A 24,736-nucleotide genomic window follows, 5' to 3' on the forward strand; every position below is an offset into this window, starting at 1 on the left:
TAAATTGAGACTTTGCACGTTTCCTACATTCACGTATCCGCCGTTTTCCTCTTGCCATGTTCCATCAGCTTCTCGCCAGATTGCGTCCATTAATTACCAAACAAGACACCAAGTATCGAAACGCCGTTGCACCAGCTTTGAAGCTGGCTATGACAATGGGCCACCTGGCCATCTGGGGGCGGATACGCCGGTATAAAGTTTGACTTATGAGTACCTCACAGCACAATGTCTGTGTGTGTTCGTGAGGCATGGCAGGTCATCATCAATGCGTGCAGGGACGAGTATATTACTGTCTAACCACTGTAGCGGAATGGTGTGCAATTTCTGCATTTGATCGTAGGTGAAGAATGCTCAATGTGTGCAGCGCGCTTGATCATGGTCAACTATGATTCTGAAATATAAGCTCTTGACATACCGTTCACAATAATGTTGAATTTCTTATCTAATCTTAAACTCGACCTTTTGACCCTGAAGTAAATATCTTCCCTATATGTATCAATTGCCTTTTTATCAAGTATGTATGTATGAGACTGGAATAGAGAATGATACCCGATAGGATGTTTTAAAATATTATAGCATAGCATTAAATTACCGACCGACCTTGACTTATCATCTTTTCAAGCAGAAATCACCAAGCATGCTTATACCATCTCGTGGTTCTTACGTCACGTGAGACGTAAAGATGCTATTTTCATTGAAAAGTGTTATTGGTTTGATGTTCTCTTGCGAAAATTAGAGGCAGTCCGAACAGTTCGGTTTGTGTTTTATTTTCAGAGCGATCTTGTACTGCGTGATCTATTGGATTTTTACAGAGACTCTCGAATGGTAGTGTAAAAGATCCCCAGAACAGTGGTTTACACTTATAAATGAGGCGCGTGTTTAACCAAAGGCCCAGTCATTATCAATGTAATTCTTGTATGCAACTAGAGGTTTGGTTTTCTTGATCTCAGTCTGTGCACTGTAGCCAAGGTTCAGCATTTCATATCTGCTAGTGGTAGAAGTTTTAACATTCATCAATATTTTACAGAATCTTACATGATTATCGGCAAACGCTTATCATAGAATTGGACAGCAAATCTATTTTCCTGAGCACTGCTATTACTTCTTGAGAGGCTGTTGATAGGTCATAAGGTCATGCATATAGATGAGTTCAGGGAAAAGTTCGGGCTTGCATTGTGTCCCGGGAGGGGAAAGGGAAGCTAGACAGACCTTGGGTTTTTGATGCTGCCCCTGCTTCCTTTGCCATCTGACATTGAACACTTCCAGAACATTGTGGTGATTTATTATTGACAATGAACTTGAACTTGAGTCATTTGACCTCGAATTCAAATTAGCATCTCTCTCTCTCTCTCTCTCTCTCTCTCTCTCTCTCTCTGCCAGATCTGTGATAAGTATAATACATCATAATAAGTAAAATGTATCGTGTGTAGGAGAAAACTGTGCAGATGTCAGCAGATCTGACTAACGCTGGAAATACGTGTGAAGAACAATAAAACGCACAGCAGTAATATGACCATTATGAATTATGAATGAAGAGCAATCAAATTAAGAAGTCAGGCAGTCTGCCGGTTTGGGTCAGTATTGTAGTTAATTTTTTATTTGAGATTTGATCATGATATTATGTAACTTTAAATCATACTTCCACCGTATCGCCAAGCTAACAGCTTTCTGAAAGTATATGCATCTTTTTTTCGCGGCCTCGAACATTTATCATGCAAAGTGTCACGTCAAATCTCCAACACGTGTTAATTTTTTATCCCATTACTTGAAATTTTGTTTCTTTTTACATTCGCTTCGTGACAGAAAAATCGATTGCCATATAAACTGTCTTGTAATCCGACTGCAATTGATTTTAGATAAAATGGAAAATATTTCTGCTTTATATCAGTCATTTCTGACTGAATTATTCAGTGATTTAACCAAGAAAACACAATTATGGATAGTATTAGGATAGCGAGAAGTACATGTAATATGTCCAATTCATCTATCTTAGATTTTCAAGGAAAACAGTGACATTGAACATGTATTTTCTCTTTCTAAACATACGAGTTTTGCAAATAATTTCATCTATGGAAAAATAGTTAAAATACATTCAATTAATGCTATTGTCCCCCAAATGTTTTGTCAATTCGCCTACCGTTAGATTCTTCTAATGCTATTTTGGTGTGCTTGATTAATAAGTAAATTTAGTTCCACCCATTTATCTCCTCATCAACTGTATTGAATGAATTTCAGATTATCTTCATGCATGTCATGACTAGTATTTGGGTTTACGGTTTATTTCAAATAGAGACACACATTTTGTCTAAAGTTCCATAAAGATTTAATTAATGTTTTAAATCTTTTATACAATCAAATACTCTTCAATTCAGAATTTCATTATGAGGTCATTTACTTCATTTTGATAGCGAGTTAGACACTGAGTGATGTTTTTAATCAATGATTTTACTATACGAATTCCGCTGAACAGAATTTCACAAAAGCCTAATTTACCTTCAAAATTCGTCGAGAAAATGCACGAAATTCATCGGAATTGCATTTATCGAAGACATCAACAACAAATGTATATGTTTTTCTAGTGTGAATAAGTAAAAACAAAATATGCTTTGTAAAATCTAAGGACGGTTGTTTTGTTTTCTTATTTTTCAAAACGAATGATTTTTCAAAGAAATACAGCGTAAAAAATTGTAACTCATTGAATGTACAACTGATTTACAGATCGAAGAAATTAGCTTACCGTTCAACTTTTCTCAATCTCTAGTCTCATTGACCATATCGCTACATGTATTCGCAATCAAACAACCCAATACTCTCTCTCTCTCTCTCTCGCTCTCTCTCTCCACGTGCGTGTAATAAGATAAGTTTCTGTTGACGTATTCAAATCTAACTATCGTGACTTGTTGACCAAAAGTTGTGTGAATGGCAGAAACATGCCCCCATACATAGTATGGGAAAACCTTCAAAGCTATCCAGAGTTTATTATGAAATAACAAGTAGTGAGAAATTTTGGTACAAGCATTTAACTGCACAGCTTAGTAACAATACATCTATCGTATGAAATGCTGATGTACTGATTAACATTGAGTTCATTGAATTTGTTTCCAGTATAGGAAAGTTTACATTTTGGCTCACCTGAGCTGAAAGATCAAATGGGCTTTTGTCTGGCGTCCGCCCATCTGTCCGTAAACTTAACTTTTTCGACTTCTTCTACAGTACCAGAGGGCGATTTTCAACCAAACTTGTTATAAAGCATCGTAGGGTGAAGAGGATTCACAATTATTTAAATGAAGGGCAACACCTTTTTTTCTAAGGGGAGATTATCAAAAGATAACGAAAATGCGGTGGTACGTATGTTTTAACATCAACCCCTAAACTTTAATCTAAACAACATGGGAATGCTTCAATATCGATTTACTTCGCATGACCTTGCTGCTTAGAGATGAGCTTTTTTCAAAGCCCTCCCCTTTATACAAGTTTTATTTAAAACTTGATCCCCGATTCAAGCCACTTAACCTAGGGTCCGCAAAAAAAGAAATCCACATAACTTGGACTCGTTTGCAAATTGACATGATTTAGAGTGACTATGTTACTCTTGTCTTTTTTCCATTCAAATTTCGTAAACTTTCTCATGTAAATGTTTGAATCCCTATTGATGCCCAACCCTGTGAAATATGAATATGTACTATATTGGAATGGCTGCTTATTGATATGACTAATCATGACAAGCGGTTTTTGATACGAAAATTGTCAAAGACTATCATATTCTGATGTCAAATTCTAATCCCATATTAGAGCCCCATTCACCCCCCCCCCCCTCACAACCCCCTCGGCCATGATTTGATGAAACTTCAATTTGAAGTACCTGAAAATACTTTCATTTTGATATTACTAAGCATAGCCCTGCAAGTCATGAGAAGATTTTTTTTGAAAACATCCTAATTACATTGCCATGTAAAAATCTTATCCCTTGTTGTGGCCCCACCCACCCACAAGGGCCCTGATTTGAATAAACTGGAATCTGCACTACGTGTAAATGCTTGCACATCAATACGACTTATCATTGCACCGATTCTCTAGATTTAAAAAAAAAAGGATTTTTAAAGTTTTCCCCTATTATAGCCTTATAAAACTTTTCCATAATGTGCTCTCACCCTATCCCTGGGCCATGATGTGAACAGTCTATATTACCTGCCATGACGCTTGTATATTATACATATTTACATTCACTGAATCTTTCCTCTTATATTGCCTTTGAAATTGGCATTGCTTTCATCATAGATAATGAATACATATTTTGTTGCAAACTAGATCAATCCGGTTTGTTAGTACCATCTGATCACGTATTCGTGACCAGATATGGAGCGTTGTCAAGTTCAAAAGGTGCATTGGCTGTTCTGTTTAATGTAACGATTGGGTCAACGATATGCTATTTTAGAACTTAAGTCTGAGGAGGAACAGTAGGGCCATAGTGACTCAGGTGAGCACCGTGACCCATGGGTCTCTTGTTGTCCGCTGTTATATGTACTTACTTGAACTGGCGTGCGAAATTCATCTATCAAAATCTACCTGCTCTGTAGGCGTTGGACATTCTCTGTCATTTTGATGCATGTGCATGCATTTTACTGGAGGATGGCGGTGTCAAAATACAGTAATTTTGCTCAATTCTATCAGAATATCATTTCCATATTTTTCATACCGTAAGTTTTACATCTTGAAGGATATAATCTACAGGACTAGTGATAGAATAAGAGTACGTACACATCTTATTCTTTTGTTCCTATCTGACGGAGATAAAACACTGCGGGAGCGTTCGAGGTACGCTTGAGTAAGGCCAAATGAACCAAAGACGGATACCACAATACTTTTTTAATTCGACTTCATTATCACACAAAAAGTCGTTACATTGTGAATCGCAAGATGTTGATTTCCCATTACTGTATCTGCATTAGCTAGTACACATAAAGGGTATTCGTTTTCATTTGTTTTCGCTGTGCAAACTGAAATACTGCACGCAATACACGCGTCTTTCCAAACGTCAGTAGTTATTAACCTAGAACTGTATAAAAAGTGGTGAATTCATCTGGGATAGGATTTCTAGATTATATAGAAGGCAGAGATTAAGTGTGAATAGATAAATCGTACAAAAAGTGTCTATATCATTTTGTCATATCTATACTTCATTTGATTCCAGCTTTGGTAGCCGGGATTCACACCAGACAACCTACTGCATTAAGACACTTACGGTAGAAGAAATTTGAACATTTTGTATCAATAGACATCCTTATATTTATCGTTTCCTCAAATTTGAATATTTACATTTTGTGTATTTTTCTCTGTTGGTTTTTGTGTTTATTTGTCAATTTGTGTATTTTTCTCTGTTGGTTTTTGTGTGTATTTATCAATTTGTCTTTGGTTGGTTGGATTTGCTTTGGCGAATATATGTCGACATCATTTACAAGTCCCCCTTAATCATCCTGAAGAATCCCCAATTGGATATTCGTTGTTTAATATGTACACATTTTGATACAAAGTAACAAAAATACGGATGTAGTCTAATTCAAATAGTGTTTTATGTTACCCAGCGTGTCCTAAGAGGTCACGTGTCGCATAAAAGTACAGCCGATGAATGCTGTACATGTATTACGACCCATGTTGAATTTTACAATTATTTCTGAATGTGTATTTTACCTCTTTAGTTTAATATATTCAATATTAACTAAAGTAAAAATGATACAGGTCGCTTGTCACTGACAAGAAGCGTCATGGATCAGAAAGACAGTCGTAAGAATTTATTTAGTGTGCAACCAGAGCGGATCCAGACTTTTTTCCTGTGGGTTTTCCAACATTTGACGCCCCCAAAAATCCTCTTGGAATGAGCATTATGAGCCAACGATAAAGTATAAAAGGGGACAGAGGCTGAAATTATACCTACACGATAAAACTGCATATTAATCCGATTTTTTCAATCGTACCCAGGAAACAAAATCTGCCGGCCTCTTTAATTCCTAACTTTTTGTCATGTTCTATTTTCTAGTTTGAGTTGCTGTTTAACCCAAGAGACTGAATGCAAAGTTTGTTTTCGGTCAATTTTTAATTATGAACGAAGTAATAACAATTTAAACTGTACCAAAGTCAATGACTCCATGGCAATACAGTATCATAGTATACCGTCAGTCAAAAGTTTGCATTGTCCAGAAGTTTATTGGCAAAATTGTGAAATGTGTAAATATCAATATGTAAAATCTTGAACTAAGTTTGAATATCGAGTGTGAATAAAATTGTTACATCAGTCACAGATAATTATGTTAATTGAAAGAAGGACATTACTTAAATCCTTCCCAATAGCTGTACGTACATGATGCATTACAATTTTGTGATTTGGTTCTGTCCTTAGCGTACAGATGTAATAACGCACCCCCTGCAGAAATTTTGATGTTACATGTATATACTACCCGGGTCCCTCCCGATCCTCCTCTAGATCTGCACATGCGTGGTATTGACTTTGGAACTTGTCATGGATTTCTCATTGACTGAGATAAACAGCGACCACGTAGGCAACAATTCAAAAATGTACTGTTTTTTTTTGAGTTTTCTGAATTTATTTTGTATGTTATGTTCAATGGTCACTATATACATTGTTCACATCTATAAACAGTATCATAAAATGCAAAGAAATGATAGATTATTTCATGTAATAGCGTAGAAGGATAATATGAAAATATATGGATACATTGGAACAAAAAAATACATTTTGCAACACGTGTAGACGAGCCCATTTTTCTACTAGGGACACCAAAAAACTCCTACACTACATCAGTAACAACAAAATCCTCTTATCGAAGACTTTAATGCTGACGCGTAAAGCAGTCTCAGTACGTAACATTTTGGATAATCTTTAAAAGTCTTAGTAACGTTATCATAACATCACTCATGATATGCATACCATATGGGTTCCATATATATATATATATATATATATACTTCCTGTCAGTGGGTCACGTGAAGGGTGTGTGTGTGATTTGAGATAATGTCAGTTGGTCACATAGAACATGGAAGGAGATGGATATGGATTTCATATAAAGTCAGTTGGTGAAATGATACTGAATCGAGCAACAATCTGGTCGTTCAACGGAAATGTACGATTCTGAGCAAAGGCGGCATACATCTTAGCTATGTAGTAGTCAGTTCTATAGGGATGTTTTGGAAATGTACTCGGTTCGCGAATGGAGTCCATGGGCAAAAAGACATGAAAGGACTCCGTGATTAAAGTATTCACACCCTTTGGTGATGTGGGATACACTCGGAACAAATTCATTATGACATCTCTCAAAAATACTGTCAGTCGGTCACATGGGGAAAACATGGATTTCATGTACCGTCAGTCGGTCACGTGGGGAGAAACATGGATTTCATTTACCATCAATCGGTCACGTGGTGGAATACGTGGTTTTCACCGTCATTCGGTCACGTGGTGGAATACGCGGTTTTCATCGTCAGTCGGTCACGTGGTGGAAAATGTCGATTTCATATACCGTCAGCCTGTCACTTGCATGAGGGGGAATGGGGTACAAGTTTTATATACTATGTAGTATATCTAACATGCTGTAATTAAATTCAAACAGAGACACGATAAATCCACCATAGAATTCCAATTATTACATATGCAGTGTCCCTATAGTTTGTGCATATCAATATCTCTGTACAGAAAACGTCACCAATATCAAAAATGTACAGTTTAACAAACTCCGATTTCACAGTGCACAGGATTTTTTTGGACCTGATTTCATGCAATACATGATATTTGGTAACAGACAATCAGAGTCATTGTTCCTTCTAGCGTTCTATTATACTGGGATTAAAGCTTGTTACACATATATAATTGTGGTAATATCGGAACATCTAAAAAGATGCATTATTCATTAAACTACGTGCTCCGGCAGATCATGGCGTCGCTTACTTCCATTTGACGTCATCAATATTCCACTAAAATTGGACGTCCTCGATGTACTGAAATTTCTGCCACTATTGTTACAGAGTTTAAAGCACAGTTTCTGTTTTAGTGTCTCCCAAAATCTTTCACTGAACCAACAATACAGTATGAAATTGAATGTCGACTTAAGCGGCATAAGGAAAATAGAAATGTACCAAAAGATATAAAATGTGTGTCTATCAATGCTGCTTTTGTCCAGAAAAGCATTCATGACGACATAAGGGGCCTCACATACAAAGAAGATGATTATCAAGCACACAAGCATCACTGAGATTTTCAGTTGCTCATTTGATAACACTCTTTGCATCGAATGATCCAGTCCAACATTGTTTCTGATGTATTTTGTAGAAATTCGGATTTCATAAATCAGTCTTGTATTTAGTACTAATAAGAATAAGAATGGCAGAATGGCTGATAAAGTACAATCTACAATCCATCGATAGATTTCTTTGTCTTTAGGGTCCACGAGTAGCCACGGCACCGTGTGTGAGTAAGTGATAGAAGGTCCCCCGCAACTAGGCTCATACGTATTAGTCTCAATTTTGTACTCGAAGAAATAGGGTATACGGATGACAAAGGAATACACAAAGACTGCAGTTATTACAAATCGTGCCCTTTTGATCGAGCAAATCATATTCGCCCGTAAAGGGTGAACAATAGCAACATATCGCTCCGCAGCAAGCACGACGTTAATCCACACGGAGGCGCTGAGAAACATCGTCAAGAGGATCCTCAGAACGTAATTGAAAAATATCCCAAAAAGGTAACCTTGCCTTTCGTTGGTGAGAAAACGCTCAAAAAACCGTGGAAACAAAACCACCAGGAATCCAAGATCAGCGGCAGATAATGCGATGAGATAGCAATTAGTGGATGTGCACAGACTCTTCCGAGAGAGAACGATAATGGTCAGAATGATCCCAACGATTCCGATTGCGGAAATAATAGGTGCTAAGATGGAAAAGATTGTCACATATCCTGGATTTTGTGTTTCATTGATGGATGGATATGTGTCTTGAATACATAGACATGGATTGTAGAAAATAGTCCCATTGATCTCTTCAAAACACTTCGGATCTAAGTCCACGTAGGAGTCCGTGTCCAGTGAGAAATTGTACAAGCTATGGTTTTGAAGTTCAAGGTCTGAGGACATCATTTTGACGCAAACTGTTCATCGGCTGTGTAGACACATCCAAGTAATGAAAGCTTACATCGCAGTCATCCTATTCTGAAAAGAAAGTGAAAATCAAAACTAGAATTACAGTTCGAATTCGATCGCCAGTAAAATAACGAGGGTTTTTCTCTATCTCTCACTGAAGGAGGCTAAGACGATATTATTTACAAAAATACAGTAAAGGCTGCCAAAGAAAAAGGCTCTTCATCCCACAGTTATCTGTGTTCTAAACCAATAAACTGTAGTCTACTCTTCGAAAAGTTTATGATGGTCTGCGTAATCACTAAGATGATGCAAGGAAAGATAATGATGTATGAAAGAAAGAGACGAACGGTCTTCGAAGAATTTTCAGTTCGATAAGGAACTAACCCGTTGAAACAAATTGATATCCGTCCCAGAAAAATGTCTAGTGATTTTAATAAAGCATTTTATCACCCTAAATATACGCATGGCACACAAACTAAATAACATCCGGGATAGCCAAGTATAGGCGATGTGCGATACGACGAAACACTCCATATGTGTGTAATTAACCTAATTATAGGCCACTCTACACTTGCAGTGCATGTACATGCATTCCAATATTTCACAAAGATTTCACTGTTCATAATCACACATGATCAGGTATTTTACATAGCAAGTGGCAGTACGTATAATTGACAGTATCACCATGCACAAGGACAACCATGTAAAATGCCAGTTGAATATAGATGTATATATACCTATAAAATATATCAATTCGAATATTGAACTTTTCAGCAGCTGGACAAACGCCTTACCTTTGTATCTACCTTACATAACAAACAATGGTGCCTTGTTATCTATATCTGGGCAAAATGAGATGAATTTGCTTAAATATGTTCATTTTTCAACTGTGACAATCTCCTCTACGAGAAGGGAAAGGAATGACATATAATAGCTCTTCATTTTATCAAAGACATTTATTCTTTCCGGCATTTGACATAATTTAGTATCTGCATGGATAATTTGTATTTATGCTCTTACATTTGTGCAGAAATTAATCCTTCTATAAATAAAGCAGACTCCAAAAAATATAGTAAAAATGAACTTAGCATTGGGAATTACGGAAGCCGTTTAGACATACATTAAAATTCTAGTGTTGAATTTTAATTCGAATTTGCAAATGCTATAAGAAGGGAGGGGCATGCATATCTTATTGTTATGTTACTCAATACATCCTTACATTACCTCGTGTCTCCAAATGTAAAGTAAATGCAACTGTATTTCCATCACCATGACATTATGCTGATCACAATGTTAGTCGAACCTTTATGAAGATCACAAATGCAGAATCTAATCCAAACAGATAGTTGTTTTGTAGATATTCTATTTACGACAAAAACACTTTAGTACAGTGAATTATACTTTATCTTGCGTTATACATGTACTTCATTATATATATATATATATAACAAACAATGGTGCCTTGATATATATATATATATATATATATATATATATATATATATATATAGAAAGAGTTGATATCACACAGTCAAAATAATTCAATAAAAAAAGCAGGAAAATATACAGTTCCAAAATATATTTAAATCACAAGCGCTTTCTGGATTTTAACATCCATCCTCAGGTGAATACAAATTAATAATGTATTATTATTATTAATATTATTAATTTGTATTTACCTGAGGATGGATGTTAAAATCCAGAAAGCGCTAGTGATTTAAATATATTTTGGAACTGTATATTTTCCTTCTTTTTTATTGAATTATATATATATATATATATATATATATATATATATATATATATATATATATATTTATATATAAAATATTTATTGTCACAATATATATATATGTATATAAAATTTTGAATGGACACCAAGACACCATATTTATCGTTGTATGACAAGATACGAAGATTCACAACAATGTGATTAGTAAAAAAAAAAAAAAAAAAACGAAATTAAAAAAAAAAAACGTGGTAAAAAACGAAGGAAAAAGAAGAAGCGAAAACCCCCACCCACAATGGACTCTTAATCGAATTCGTTTACATGCACAGAATCTGAAACCAGTACTTTTTACATCCACCTTATTTTGCGTTTCCGCGCAAACATTTATAAATTCTAAATATTTCATGACATCGTATTGAAGAGAATGTTCGCACACAATTTATCAATGACATATTGTCATCCTAAACTTGACATTAAGTGTATCTGGCATGGAGTGGGATTTTCTGTAAACATGGATGACAATTATGAGTTATAACTATTGACCATTAACGTGTAGGCAAATGGATGCAATTTTTAACTGATTCATATCACAGATAGCCCGCGGGACTTCATTGTATGTCTGTTTGTTCAATAACCATATCACTACGCCTTTGTTTTACGAGTACCCGCTGAAAATCAGACAGATGATATGCTTGAAAAAGAAATTTCGAAGATGATTATCAGCTATGGGATTTATTTTTTTAATATCCCGTGTCTTCATAATTCTGTTCTGTGTATTGATTGGTTATAATCCCAGTCAGTATTTGAGAGACGGCAGCTCTAGAAGCAACAAATACCGTCGCACTTGTTGAAGTGGCGTATAAAACTCCGGACGTGATATTCTACTTTATACAATGTTCATCAGTTTATGAATTAGATTGGTGTGACAGATGGTTTGTAATTCAAGAAGTTTAATCTTCGAGACAAATCGGAATTACTTTCACACAGTAATAAAGTAATGCTTTGCAACTCCTACACCTACTTCTCAGCACACAAAATTTCCTAAATACAAAGAAACGGCGCTGAAAATGAATTTAAAAAACCATTTTGTTTGGATGTAATTTTTTTTTTTTTTTTTAAAGCTAATTGTTTTAAAGCACACTTCATTGTTTTGTGTTCTATAGTACCCATTAAGTAGCTAAAATATTGCACTCGAGCCAGTTATAAGATGAACACCAAATATGTTCATCCATGTTTTAAAAGGAAGGCAGCCATTATAACGATGTAGAGTACCTCCTTAATGCACGATCAAGAGAGATACAAGATTGATACAAATTGATTGTCTCGTCAATGCTCAATGCGGTTTTTTTTTATTTTTCAAAATGGATTTCAATTTGAGGGAGGAAAAGAGACAAATGGATTTTACGAACATTATTGTTGTTGTTTTCTAGTATATGAGATGTAGAGTAAGATATTATCACTATTCCCACATAGAATTTTTATTTAGTTTCAAATATTGCGTCGTGTTGAATGCCAAAATGAAATTTTTAAAGATGGAACCTTATCCGTTAAACAACAGAGGGTGTGGTAGTTATCGTGTTACACACAAACTTCAATCAAAATAACTTTTTCTTTTTCTTTCAATGTGTGGAGAAACAGCTCTTCAAAAATATCATTTTTATTCGAGGAATAAATTCCAATATCATAGTCTTTTATTCACAGATGAAAAAAAAAAAATCTCATGGCAAAATTATATCACACGAATCCTAATATATCTTAGTTTTCGTCCTTGACACTTCGTGGAAATCGCTGATAACATACAGGGCATCCGGTAACCGGATATCTGTGCACTAATTTAAAATCAAGTGTGTAACAGAGATTTAATTTTTCCACACATTTTCATAGATGCACAATGTAGTATAGTGTAATTTCGACGGGACACTAGAATAGCCGATTCTTGTGAATTCTTTAGATAAGGCTGCCTGTACTACTCGCCATGTTATATATAACTATTATTTATATTTCTGTACACACATATATCTGTTTGTTGTATATGTTCACAACAGGACTACATTGTTAACTAGTTTATGTAACTAATAGTGCAGTTCTGTATGAGTAACAGACATTTTCAATCTCACTATTATTTCTCTGAGATTCGTTTTTGATGTTTACAAAATACACTACAGTATTGTGGTATGTGAATGCGCCTCCTTCGCATCTAACAGAATTGATAGAGCTTCCTTTCTTGTGGTTGGATGTGGAATACATGTTTATAGAAATCATGGACGTCCAGAGGGTTCTTCACTGGACATCATCATAGACCAGACTGACCGCCTAAAGATAGATTGTAATGAAAAATTTGAATCGTGCACGGGTTCTATATATAAAGGATGCCCTCTTCCGAAGGAAATTAGTGGGTATTGCGATAACTCTCGATACACCTCTAAGAATTTATCTTTTATCAGCTCGCATTTGAATACTTTTCCAGAATAGTGTTTTAGCACACTAAAACTGATGTCTCTCCCTCCAAGGTCAAGGTCAAAGGTCGCCAATAATGGCGCACGACACTCTATCTTGTTACGGTATACCAACATACCAAAAAATCAAAGGCCTGACCCCAAAAAATCTATTATTGGACCTTTCCATAAAAGGTCAAGGTCAAAGGTCATCAAACATGGCCATAACACACCGTCCGGTGACACTTTTACATGAAAAGAATCGTAATTACATGTATTGTAGGAAGAAAGAATTCTAAATCAAAAAGCGAACTATATTTTTTTTTAGATATATAATGCGTTTTGTGTGGCAACAGAAAACATGTCTCGTTTGTGAGATAAATGAATCCCTTAAAATTGATGATAAATATATGAACTTTCTGACATTAATTTACTGAGATTTTTCCTGCTTTATTTTGATTAACATCTGATATATGTAAGGAACATATCTACAAGTAAACGTCACCATGTAACAGCTACACACACCTATATTGAGATTTAATCAGGCTTTACAAGATGGGGAAATTGATAGCTATTTGGGGTTTTCATTCGTGTCGATTAGAAAATGAATTTAGAAGTTCTGATAGAGAGCTAAACCACTGTCTTGACGCTTTAGTTAGGGACACCGAGAATACGGAAGAAGCACGAATTCTGACGAGGAGGTTACGATATTAGTCCCACAAAACTCGAAAAAATATGTGCAAGTTAGCGATTTATAATAATTCAGGAATACCGTTTCACATACAAAATTTTCAAAGCATACTAATCAAATTATTTGATAATTGAATATTGGTTCAATATTAAAAACAACCATGATTTTTAAAAACCAACTTTGGTAACACATTTTAGGCATTCCTTGGTACAGAAAAGTCAATTTCTATTTGATCAAATACACTGTGTCGAACCCCACACACTCTACACAACCAGATAATGGAATTTTAAGTCTCCGAGTAACTTTAATCATAACCATGTACATTACTTTATTGGAAAATTAATTTGTCAGAAAATTAGACAACTCGACATTTTGTAACAGTAAATAGATATCACCCGAGGACCCAATCGAGGCCACTATCAGGGTTCCAACGTTAATTTGATTACAAAATACTAGAACAACATATGATCTTTTAAAAAAACACATCCGGGTCATCATGTTCATTCCCCGAGGCCGTGACTGAATCACCATTATATATTAATTAATGCTTAAAACTAAAAGAAAATAATATGCTTTATTAGAAACTTCATGCATGGCTTGAAAATATTTTATAATTGCTTTTCAACAACATTTGTTAAATAGATTATACACGGGCGACGTAAATGTTATGGTATACGATGTATGTTCCTACATTTACTGGTAATGAAATAGGTTCCATTCAATTAAATCGTTTGTAATTCTATAACCATATATTGATCATGGTCTATTCGAATCCTATCATCTCCATCGAAATTGGAGGGCGTTTTTTTTAAAAATAGATATAATCATAATGAAACGCCACTTGTTTTGCCATCATTAAAGATGGTATTAACTCAGAAGAAATTAAAGGGGCTTAATGACGTTATATTGTCTTTGGCAAAGTGCATTTAAAAAACAAACATCACACCATAATCTTTGGGTGAATTGGTTTCATTTGCCTGAATACAGAAACCTTTATACTATAAAGGTATGACATTTTCTTCTCGCTGCCACGTTAACTATACACAATATAATGATATCCATTTATAGGTACTAATTGTAAAAGGATTAATGATATGAAGCATGTTTTCATTTGATATCTTAATTAATCATGATTTAGTCAATTGATAAGCGCAAAATGTGCTTGATAGGTCAAAGTCATTCAGGTGTTTTCAATGGCCTAGGTCTTTGGTTTTTTAGGTGTTTTTTTTAATCTTGGAATTTTCATGAATTCATAATTTCGGATACTTGGTCTCAAGACCATAAACTGAGGATAAATTTAAGTCTAAATTTGAAATCCTGCTAATTTTGGATATAATTTTCATAAATAGATAAAGTGTTCAGTATATGTTTGTATTCGATTTTTTTGTAAACCTGCAGTTTTTCAAACATCTGTGCTACATAAATCTTAAGATATAAGTAATTAAAATTTTGACTTAAGTCTATTCTTAGTTTATGGTCCTGGAGTTGGTAATCTATATACTTTATATATAAATAATCTTTCCACTTTTTGAGGGGCATAATATCCTGTTTTTAGTGTATGTTGATCACAATACAAAACAAGGACGTGGCTACCAAAAATAACATTGCGCTTTATTTCTCACTGCATCGAACAACATTCCAACTTCGTAATTCTTTGCATCTATAATCACCTAAATGACATGTGAACATTGCATTAATAAATATAGGATTTATGAGTGCTTCAAGAAAGTTTATTTTTCTTTCAAATAACCTTCAAATTTTCTGGGGAAATCTCTTTCATCCTTTCAGTTGATATTCGGCTAATGACTACCGATTTCACATTATATTGAAATGGAAACATTGCATAAATGAATCATACAGATTTGTTTCCCCAAATCCTCAAATATGATGAAACTGTGTGTCTGTCTTTGTTAATATCAGGCTAATGAACTGTTGTTGGCTACCATGGTAATTCCGACATTTTTTGTGTTACAGACTTATATCTAGGGTAGGTTATATCGGGATCATGACGGCGGGTAATTGGTTCGTTTTACACCTGTGAAATTTGCACTGATAAAACGCAAATTTACGAATGTTGCTCACCTAAGTCACGGGGCGTCTTTATCATACTTGAAGATAGTGGATTGCATACTCTTAGACTTCGTTTTGGGAGTATGCAAGTGTTTTTATCTCTCCTTTAGAATTTTTTACACATTCTAAAAATAGAATTTGATTTAACCTACATTGAAGTTAGAATACGCTAGATTTCACCCTAATGATATAAAAACATTAGATTTAATGATGGTATATATATCGGCATCACACACCATTATTTGATAAAAATTACATCTTTTACACACAAAAAACCCCCATTTTATATTATCTAATATTGAAAGGAATTTTATTACATCACATGGAGCAGTATTGAATAAAGTATTTAAACAGTAAGGTCTCACGACCAAGTTTCCGTTTTCTGGACCCACTTTTTTAGTGAAACTGACAGTTTTAAAACAGACCATGGACATTTAATGGACATATATCTCTACATTTAGATACAAATTCCAAGATATACTCACTGGTATGGTGTATCAATTACTGCACTAGTAAGCCTAACAATTTCAGCAGAATATCGGTGAAAAAATATTTAGATGGTGATAGCATCAACGTTTTTCAATTCAATATCGTATTCTTTCTACATACCAGAATCCACATTCATACGAAGCAATGGAACAAAATAGTTCCTCTCCTGCCGCGAAAGAAGTTTTTAATTATAACATGAAACGCATCCATGTCGAAACCCATCTATCGCCCAAACATGATTACAGTGAAAACCATTCATTGTCTGAGTGACTATCAGGAAGGAGCAGCGAACATGCTAAAGGTTGTTTTTAAATGAGGTTGTTGAGGAGCTGGACTGCGGAGTCGGTACGACTGAATGGGCTTTTTATCCCAATCATCAAGGATAAGATATTATACCTCTAAAACGTTAAGTTGCACAATGTATAATTACATAACGACATCAATGCCGAAGAATTTCCGAATCGGTGTTTTTCGTTCATTTTTTTTTCTTTCTTTTTCTTTTCTCTTTTCTTTCTTAAACGTTTCAATGACACAGTTAAAAGAAAACCAACTCTCCTCCTGTTTAATTAATCCTGTCTGCACAAATATTGATAAACTCATGTTTAATGTTTTAAATTTTAAAATGGTACAATAAAAGAGCATTCGTTACACATACAATCTAAATAGCCTAAATAGCGTATGTGAGAGTTCAATAATATCTGCTCTCTATTTTCTCACCTTAGGTTATATTCTCACTTATTTCTTCATTTTATTTCCATAAGAAATATTCACCGATCGCGAGTTTCATATACAACTCTATATGAATTAAGCTGTTGTAGATTTCGTACAACATTCACCGTCATGCCCATCTGATGCATGGCGTCTCCGTATGTTTCGGGAGGTGTCGCATTGTAGGGGCAATTTGATAAAATGGAAACGAAATATTTTTTGAAACAAGAATCAAAGCGAATCCTATGGACTTGTTTAAGATAAATATAAAGAAAATCAGGAACGAAAATAGCGTTACTTACTTGTGTCTCCCCGATAACATCGCATGCAGACTTCTAAAATATTTCCAACTACATGTTCTATTTCCGTCCCATCGTTGTTGTTGTTTACATTAATTACGGTAAACAAATGAGAGTTGTCATGCGGAGTGACCTATTATATACACCTTTGTTTCGCTGATTACTATATTAAGCTATTACCTTAATACACCTGTGTCGTATCAGCGCACGGCGGAGCCTGACGTTTATATACTATTTTATTGCTTTTAGAGTTCATCCTCAACGCTGCACAATATCTTTTAATCTCTGAAAGAATTAAGTTTGGCTTAGAAAAAAATAAGCTTTTAACGTTTGACAAAACAAAGAACTACTTTTATATATTTCATTTTCATTCAGATCGTGTATTTTTCTTACAGCATTTTTCATTCAAGAGCAAAAAATGAAAAATGATTCTTTTTTTATTTCCACGCATAACTAATGAATGAGTTGACAAGTGACATGATGTGTAAAATGTTAAATGTTTCAGTGTATTTTATGAAAACGACAAAAAACGGCACCATATATATATATATATATATATATATATATATATATATTAGTTCTGAAGCAACACTTCATTTTTTCCTGTAGTGTCCAAAATATTGTATACAAAGACAAAGATTGATACAAAGTTTTAATAATCTACAAATACCATTTCCCTTATCTTTAGAACTCATTTTTAATGGTGACAATTACCTTAGTTTTAAACAAAATGTTGCAATTTGGATTTATCTTGTCTACAAATAGATTGTTTTAATTAATTTAATTATCATACCAGAATCAACCTGTTTATATGTTTCTCTTTAAAAAAAAAAATTCTTGATATTCATACCTAAATTAATCTTGTCAGTCATACATTAAGTTGGGAATTATTATAGAATCTGAAACATATCCCTAATTTATATCATATTGCTGTTACCAAACAGTTTAATTGCTATTATTCATCTGTAATTATACACACATGTAATCAAACATTTCTCTATCTGTATGACCTTGACTATGTACTTGACCTTCACTATGTACATGTGAGAAGAAGGTTTATACATGTATGCCTGTTGTCTAATCCATTTATGTTTTATACATAATAAAATATTGTTTAAATCAGAGAGAGAGAGAGAGAGAGAGAGAGAGAGAGAGAGAGAGAGAGAGAGAGAGAATGCAGCTAGAGATAGATAGATAGATATAATTCTTTAATAAAAACACCACAACGCTGATAAAATACACCCAATTTCTGATGTAGAATGAGACCAGTTGAGTATACTCTATAAGTTTGTGATATTTTCATTACTCATATGAACTACCTCTTGTGTAGATGGTCTTTGACAATATAAGATTCTTACCAATAAATTATACGTATAATTACTGTAATTTGTTACGTAAGCATAACGTTTTTCTGTCCTAACTCCAGTACACATACAAACAAACCCTCTGTAATCAGACTGAAATAGGTTAACATTTTCACGCTTTCAAGGAATTGCTTATTATTAATTACGGTTAGTATTAAATACGGAAAATATATAATTATTATCAACCATTTCCTGAAGAAAAAAAATATGAAGATAATTACTTCTATTTTCTGTTTATCCTGAAAAATGATGAGAACTTTTCTTTACTTATGTATATATATATATATATATATATATATATATATATATATACCGAATTCATTTAATCCGTTTGATTGCAATGAGTGGAAGGTCTTTGTTATTTAATAATACGCGTACATCTGGTTAGTGGTATAGGTACATATGTATATATCTATCTGCGGACGTTAATTTCCAATTTGTAACGACAAGCTCAATTACTATATACCGTAACGCCATGTTATTTATAAAGTACGAAAGGTAAATGTTCTCGCCGGGTTTCCCGTACGAAGGCATCGTTCTTGGACATCTTGTATTTTCCCGGGAAAACGTAGCGCTATTTCTCGTAGAAATACTTTAACACAATATGCAGGGGATTTAAGAGACACGTTTTAAGAATGGAATATCACGAGGGGCAAATGTCGAGCACTTCCTTGTTAAGAACCAATAATCCAGGATTACGTTCCTGCATTGGGGGTGTTGATACCTCCGATCACACACGAACTGGACACATTATCAATGGAGTAATGCTTTGATCTCTTGTTCTCACCGCCATATATATAATTAATGGAGCTAGATGAATCACGAATACCGTATTTTTGGACTCTCCTACCAACTCATATTGTAATACATGTAGTCTTTAGATATGTTTCTGTTTTAATTTTTTTTTGCCAGTGAAAAATAATTGTTTTTAGCAATTCGTTTTCCTAGCTATGCATGCATTCTCAAACGCTTTAGAAGTTTGCACATCGTCCTATAATCATGACGATTACACAATAATGCTCTCTTCGTTGCAGCGCTTTTGAGTAGAATGAAAATCGATTTGCTTTCCGTGAATCTAAGATAATATTTTCATCTACTGGAATCTTGGTAAACTATCGGAATTGTACAACTTATTTTATTTCACTGATCTCGATTATCTGGGATCACCTCGGGACGTGTGTTCGCTCCTAATCACGGTCCCTACTGTGTAGGTGGGATCGAAAAACGGGGATAGCCAGCATGCCTAGGAAACTTATTTTTCATTGATGTGATTCATAATCAATCTAAGTTTGTCTTTCTACCATGAAGTGAATTTATTTTTTCTACTAAATGAACATGTTATATCACGACTTATCTCACGCATCCTGAACTACTGTTAACATATATTTTTCAGCAACCTCCGAAACAACTTTTCGACAGTTGCACGAGTTAAAAAGATATCTGATAAGTAAGATATTTACATGTAGGTGTAAACTATATTCCAATGTATGACAACCTCTTCACGTGTTTCACCACTGCACTCATGGTTATCGAAGAATTAATATTGCACAAAAATAAAAAATAAAAAACAATTCCTAGTCTATGTAAATAAAATTAATGACGCTCAAAATTTTTGATTTTAAAGCTTTTACATGTAAATTGAGCGGAAATAATGTCAACGACCGTGACGACAAGGACTTTGAAATATCAGATTTATCGTATTTTGATGAAGATAATTAAAATATTCCGATGCTGAAGTCTGTCGGTGTTATTTAGCAGGTTTAACCCCTATGGACATGGAAGTTTGTGCATATCATTGATAAAAACGTATCACGAAATTTTTATACAAAAATTATTCATGTTACAGATATAGAATGAATTTTAAGAAATTGTGAATTAATAATTAATCAGAAAACTGCCCATTTCCCCAAGTCTTTGCCATTTGAAATGGTTACACTAATCAATAACACTTACTTAACGATGAAAACTCATATACTTCTGAAGTCAATGTAAATAAGCATCGGGAATTGCACTCTTTTGATAGGAAGTAATTTGAGAATACGTGAGATATAAATCTCCAATGTATTGGGTGTTATGTTTTGTTTATACTTTGTTTGACAAGCCCCAACTAACACGTTACAGAAGGTTTGAAGCAAAATACTATGGCCTTAAATTTTGCAGATGAAAATGGCATCGACACGTGTGTTTAATTTTAAAACTACAAAAAGTCAAAACCGTTAACATTTTTTGAAAACACTGCAAGCCATGCTGTTGTATTAAAAGCTAGTTCGTTAAAATAGCCATTCTGAACCCTCATGTTTATCGCATTTCACCGCATGGGAATCTGAAATTAAAGTTATATTCTGTTCTCAGTATTGACGTGAATTTGGAATTCGATTACAAGTTCCTGTAGTGGTTGTTTGCTTACAAAGCCCTCAGAAATTATTCAAATTAGTAAACTATGTTCCGGAATTAAATTTGTAATTCAAGAAGCGGATCATCGCAAATTGTATACAATTTTACAAAATGAGTTGCATTATTTAAGATTGCATTCCACACAGTCACAAAACAAATTCTGCATGACAACGAAGTCACAAGTACAACTCTTGTCTGAAAATTAAGCTCTTGGAATTTCTTTCATGTATAAGAAAACTTACTAAGAAAATAATGATACTCACTTGTATAGGCGATCTTTGTTTATACTCAAATCCAATCGAGCAAACCTCTCAGAGCGTGCATTGGATGCGGTCTGAATCCAGTATGCGCTTGATGCAGTATAGAAACAATCTCCTCTCGCTAGGAACAGCGATGTTGCTATGACATGGCAAGTGCAGCAAATCGAGCGCCTGAACAGCTCTTCAATTTGACCTCTGACACTGAATCTACCTCTGCTCATAAATATCAAACATGGTAGAACACGTTTATACTTATTTGCCTCATTTGAAGTCAAAGATCCTAGACATGCGCATTGCCTTTTGATGGCATAGGATCACTTAATGAAGTAAATTAAAACTGTATTTGAACTACACGACACTTGTACATGGAGGTATTTATAGAATCCTAATGAGAGCAAAAATAGAGGGGGAAAAGTCAATGAATGATGTGGTTAGTTAGGTTAAATGACTTTGTGATGGTTGCTGCAATTACCTGTGTTATGATGAAGAACACAGTGTACAAATTTCACCCAGGGGTTTAACTGTTCTATTTCTATTGACCTCTCAGATACCAACACGTAAATATAAATACGGTAACAGCAATGAGACGACGTCGCTCTAAACAATACAAAGAAAGTCGGAAATATCAACAAGAGATGCGTAAAAACTTAACCGTCACCCGAGCGTCATCAAGAATGTTTTATAAAATATTCTCTCCCTTTTCAAACTAAAGTTATGGTTACGCCTAGGTCAAAGTATCTTGATTTAAAAAAAAAAAGAAAAAAAGAATGTTCTAGCAGCCATGTTTTCAACCCTGTAACACATACTTGTACCGGTGTCATGTGTCAGAATTGGAAACGTGTGAACACAAAATTAACAACCTGACTAACTTTTAATGTTTGAGCTTCTAATCAATGAACATTATCCCGAAACTATTCCATATCTCCAAGATATAGAATGATTTTTGTTTATACTTAATAGTACACCATTTATACTCATAATTGTTTTTTTTTTAAACTTCAATAGAGGGCATATCAAAAGTGTTTTCTACATGAAGTTATATACCAATTATTTTTTTTAATCGAATCAGGGTATGCTGACAAATAAGGGGGTGTCTCGGGGGTTTCAAATCTCGTGCAATATCAGCATTTCGCAAATTTTATGGTTGATATAATACACAAATTTGGAAACAGGTCAAATGATGTCTGAGGTGTTTCATACTAATTGCTAGGCCGTTCTTTACATATTGATTTTGACTACGGATTACTCCCTTTAGCTGAACAAGATACGGAGCTCAAGGTGAGTGTGACCGGTCAACAGGGGATGTTTACTCATCCTAGGCACCTGATCTCACCTGTCGTGTGTACAGGGATCCGTATTTGCCCTTTTCTTAATTTTGAATTCTTCATAGGATTTACGAGATTGATCTCTGTTCGTTATTTTCACTTATTCTTACATATTTTTAAAGAGAAATGACTGAACATAAAGTACGTAAAAATAATTATATATGCAAACAAAGCACCTTTTTTTATTATCCCATAACCCCCTCCCCCCTCCCGAAAACATTCACATGAAATATATCACACAATATCTTGTAATGGTGAAATGATACTTCATATGAGATGCTTTAATGATCAATTAAATAAAAGTTTGGTGTAACGATCCACCCAATCTCTACCCAGAGTTGTCGTTTCTTGAGTGTAAGGAACGATAACTTTGGGTAGAGATTGACGATCAACCTTGAGTGATACGTACCAGATAATAAGTCGTACATAAACTTAGTATGACAATTTATATCATACATACATGTATGTGTGCGTACGACTTATCAACTAACAACATTATTTCGTGTGTACAACGTTTTATACATGTAACGACATACCAGTAATTCGCCTCCTTTGACGAAAGGAAAGAATATAATTTTAACTAATAAGGGAAACTTAACAGACAAATGGATTGAAGAACTGTGAATAACTACTTCTCGAAATGAGATATAAAACCATTTTACAGAGGGAGAAAAGATTTCATTTTTATTACATTAATGTTGTGCAACAGATAAACATTCGACCGACATTATTCCTTTAATCATGGAACACCACACTTTTCTGAGTTGATTATAAACGATATCATATGTCGTAACCGACTTATTCAAGATATGATATGAAATAAGACTTTTCATGTTACTAGCCTATTTTGTGTTTTCACAAATCCAAAAATAACCAAGGCATTATCGAGTAGTAAAGCATATAATTTGGAAGTTTTTGACTAGGTAACCATACTTTTAAATCTGATATGATATTACATCAAAACAGCTGCGCGTAAAATATATTTGATATCGGAAATCTAGACACAAGAATTGATCAAAAATTTTGTTCTGTTGATAATTGCATCTTACGTGGAATACAGACATGAGAATTAGTTACATTAGGGCAATAATAACCCGTACACCGGCGAAAATAAAGAGCAATATTGCCTTTCATTCAGAATATATCGGAAATCCACAAAATTTCCGTCACCAAATCAACGCAAGAAAAGACAGATTGCTAGTTAATTAGGCTTGATGATTTTATTTCAACTGAAACATGACAAACGGCAGTTTCTCATTATTTTCGAAAAATTTTGCCGTAAAATTGTTCATATTATCTCATGACGCATGCCATAAAAACAATGTTCATGAAACACAGTCCTTGCATTCTTCATGTATGTAATTACGTTTATTCATTGATTGTACAAGACAGAATCTTACCAAAATATTATTTCACATAGAAGACAATAATGTTACAGCACGGGCAGTGCAGATATTGTCTTGTAGTGCATGAAGTGTATGTGTATGAACGAAAAATAGCAATATTACGTAGATTCAATCAAATGGAAGCCTGGTACTTTAACAGCTGAATATCAAGCGATGTAGTGCGATAAAACGTTTGTTTATAATTTGTTATACATCCAAATCTAAGAATCTTTGACTCGTGCAACGAAGTCACAAGCTATAGGAGAATTGTCGGAAAGTTTGACCAATGCACACCCGTAGTGCCCTGCTCAGTGTGGGATTTTCATTGTGCCAACGTCTCCCGTTACTCGGGACCTCCGTTATTAAGGTATCACACCTGTTACTATAAAGGAAAGAAATTATTAAAAATGAGTTTACAGAATTGATGCCGAATAACGCAGT

The 24,736-nt window shown here is 34.3% G+C and overlaps 1 protein-coding gene and 1 long non-coding RNA gene across 8 annotated transcripts; one reads left to right on the forward strand and one right to left on the reverse strand.

Annotated features, from left to right (window-relative positions):
- Nucleotides 1-1,499: 1,499 nt before the first annotated feature.
- LOC125655806 (uncharacterized) lies at nucleotides 1,500-6,860 on the forward strand. The gene is made up of 3 exons (XR_007362896.2): nucleotides 1,500-1,574; nucleotides 5,192-5,243; nucleotides 6,035-6,860. It is a non-coding gene; the product is annotated as an uncharacterized LOC125655806 (long non-coding RNA).
- Nucleotides 6,577-21,744, reverse strand: LOC125655805 (probable G-protein coupled receptor 139). Of its 7 annotated transcripts, none has more exons than XM_048886313.2 (2): nucleotides 21,589-21,744; nucleotides 6,577-9,215 (listed from the first exon to the last, which is right to left on the reverse strand). In XM_048886313.2, the coding sequence occupies exon 2, from the start codon at nucleotides 9,141-9,143 to the stop codon at nucleotides 7,920-7,922; it is 1,224 nt and encodes a 407-aa protein (XP_048742270.2). In that variant the 5' UTR covers nucleotides 9,144-9,215; nucleotides 21,589-21,744; the 3' UTR covers nucleotides 6,577-7,919. The 7 variants fall into 7 exon arrangements, with proteins under 7 accessions (XP_048742270.2, XP_048742276.2, XP_055999618.1 ...); XM_048886319.2 differs by having other exon boundaries at nucleotides 6,577-9,210; nucleotides 21,589-21,714; XM_056143643.1 differs by lacking the exon at nucleotides 21,589-21,744 and adding an exon at nucleotides 17,748-17,853.
- Between the last annotated feature and the right edge of the window lie 2,992 nt (nucleotides 21,745-24,736).

This window comes from Ostrea edulis, chromosome 7 (genome assembly GCF_947568905.1).
Source record: "Ostrea edulis chromosome 7, xbOstEdul1.1, whole genome shotgun sequence".
NCBI lineage: Eukaryota > Metazoa > Mollusca > Bivalvia > Ostreida > Ostreidae > Ostrea > Ostrea edulis.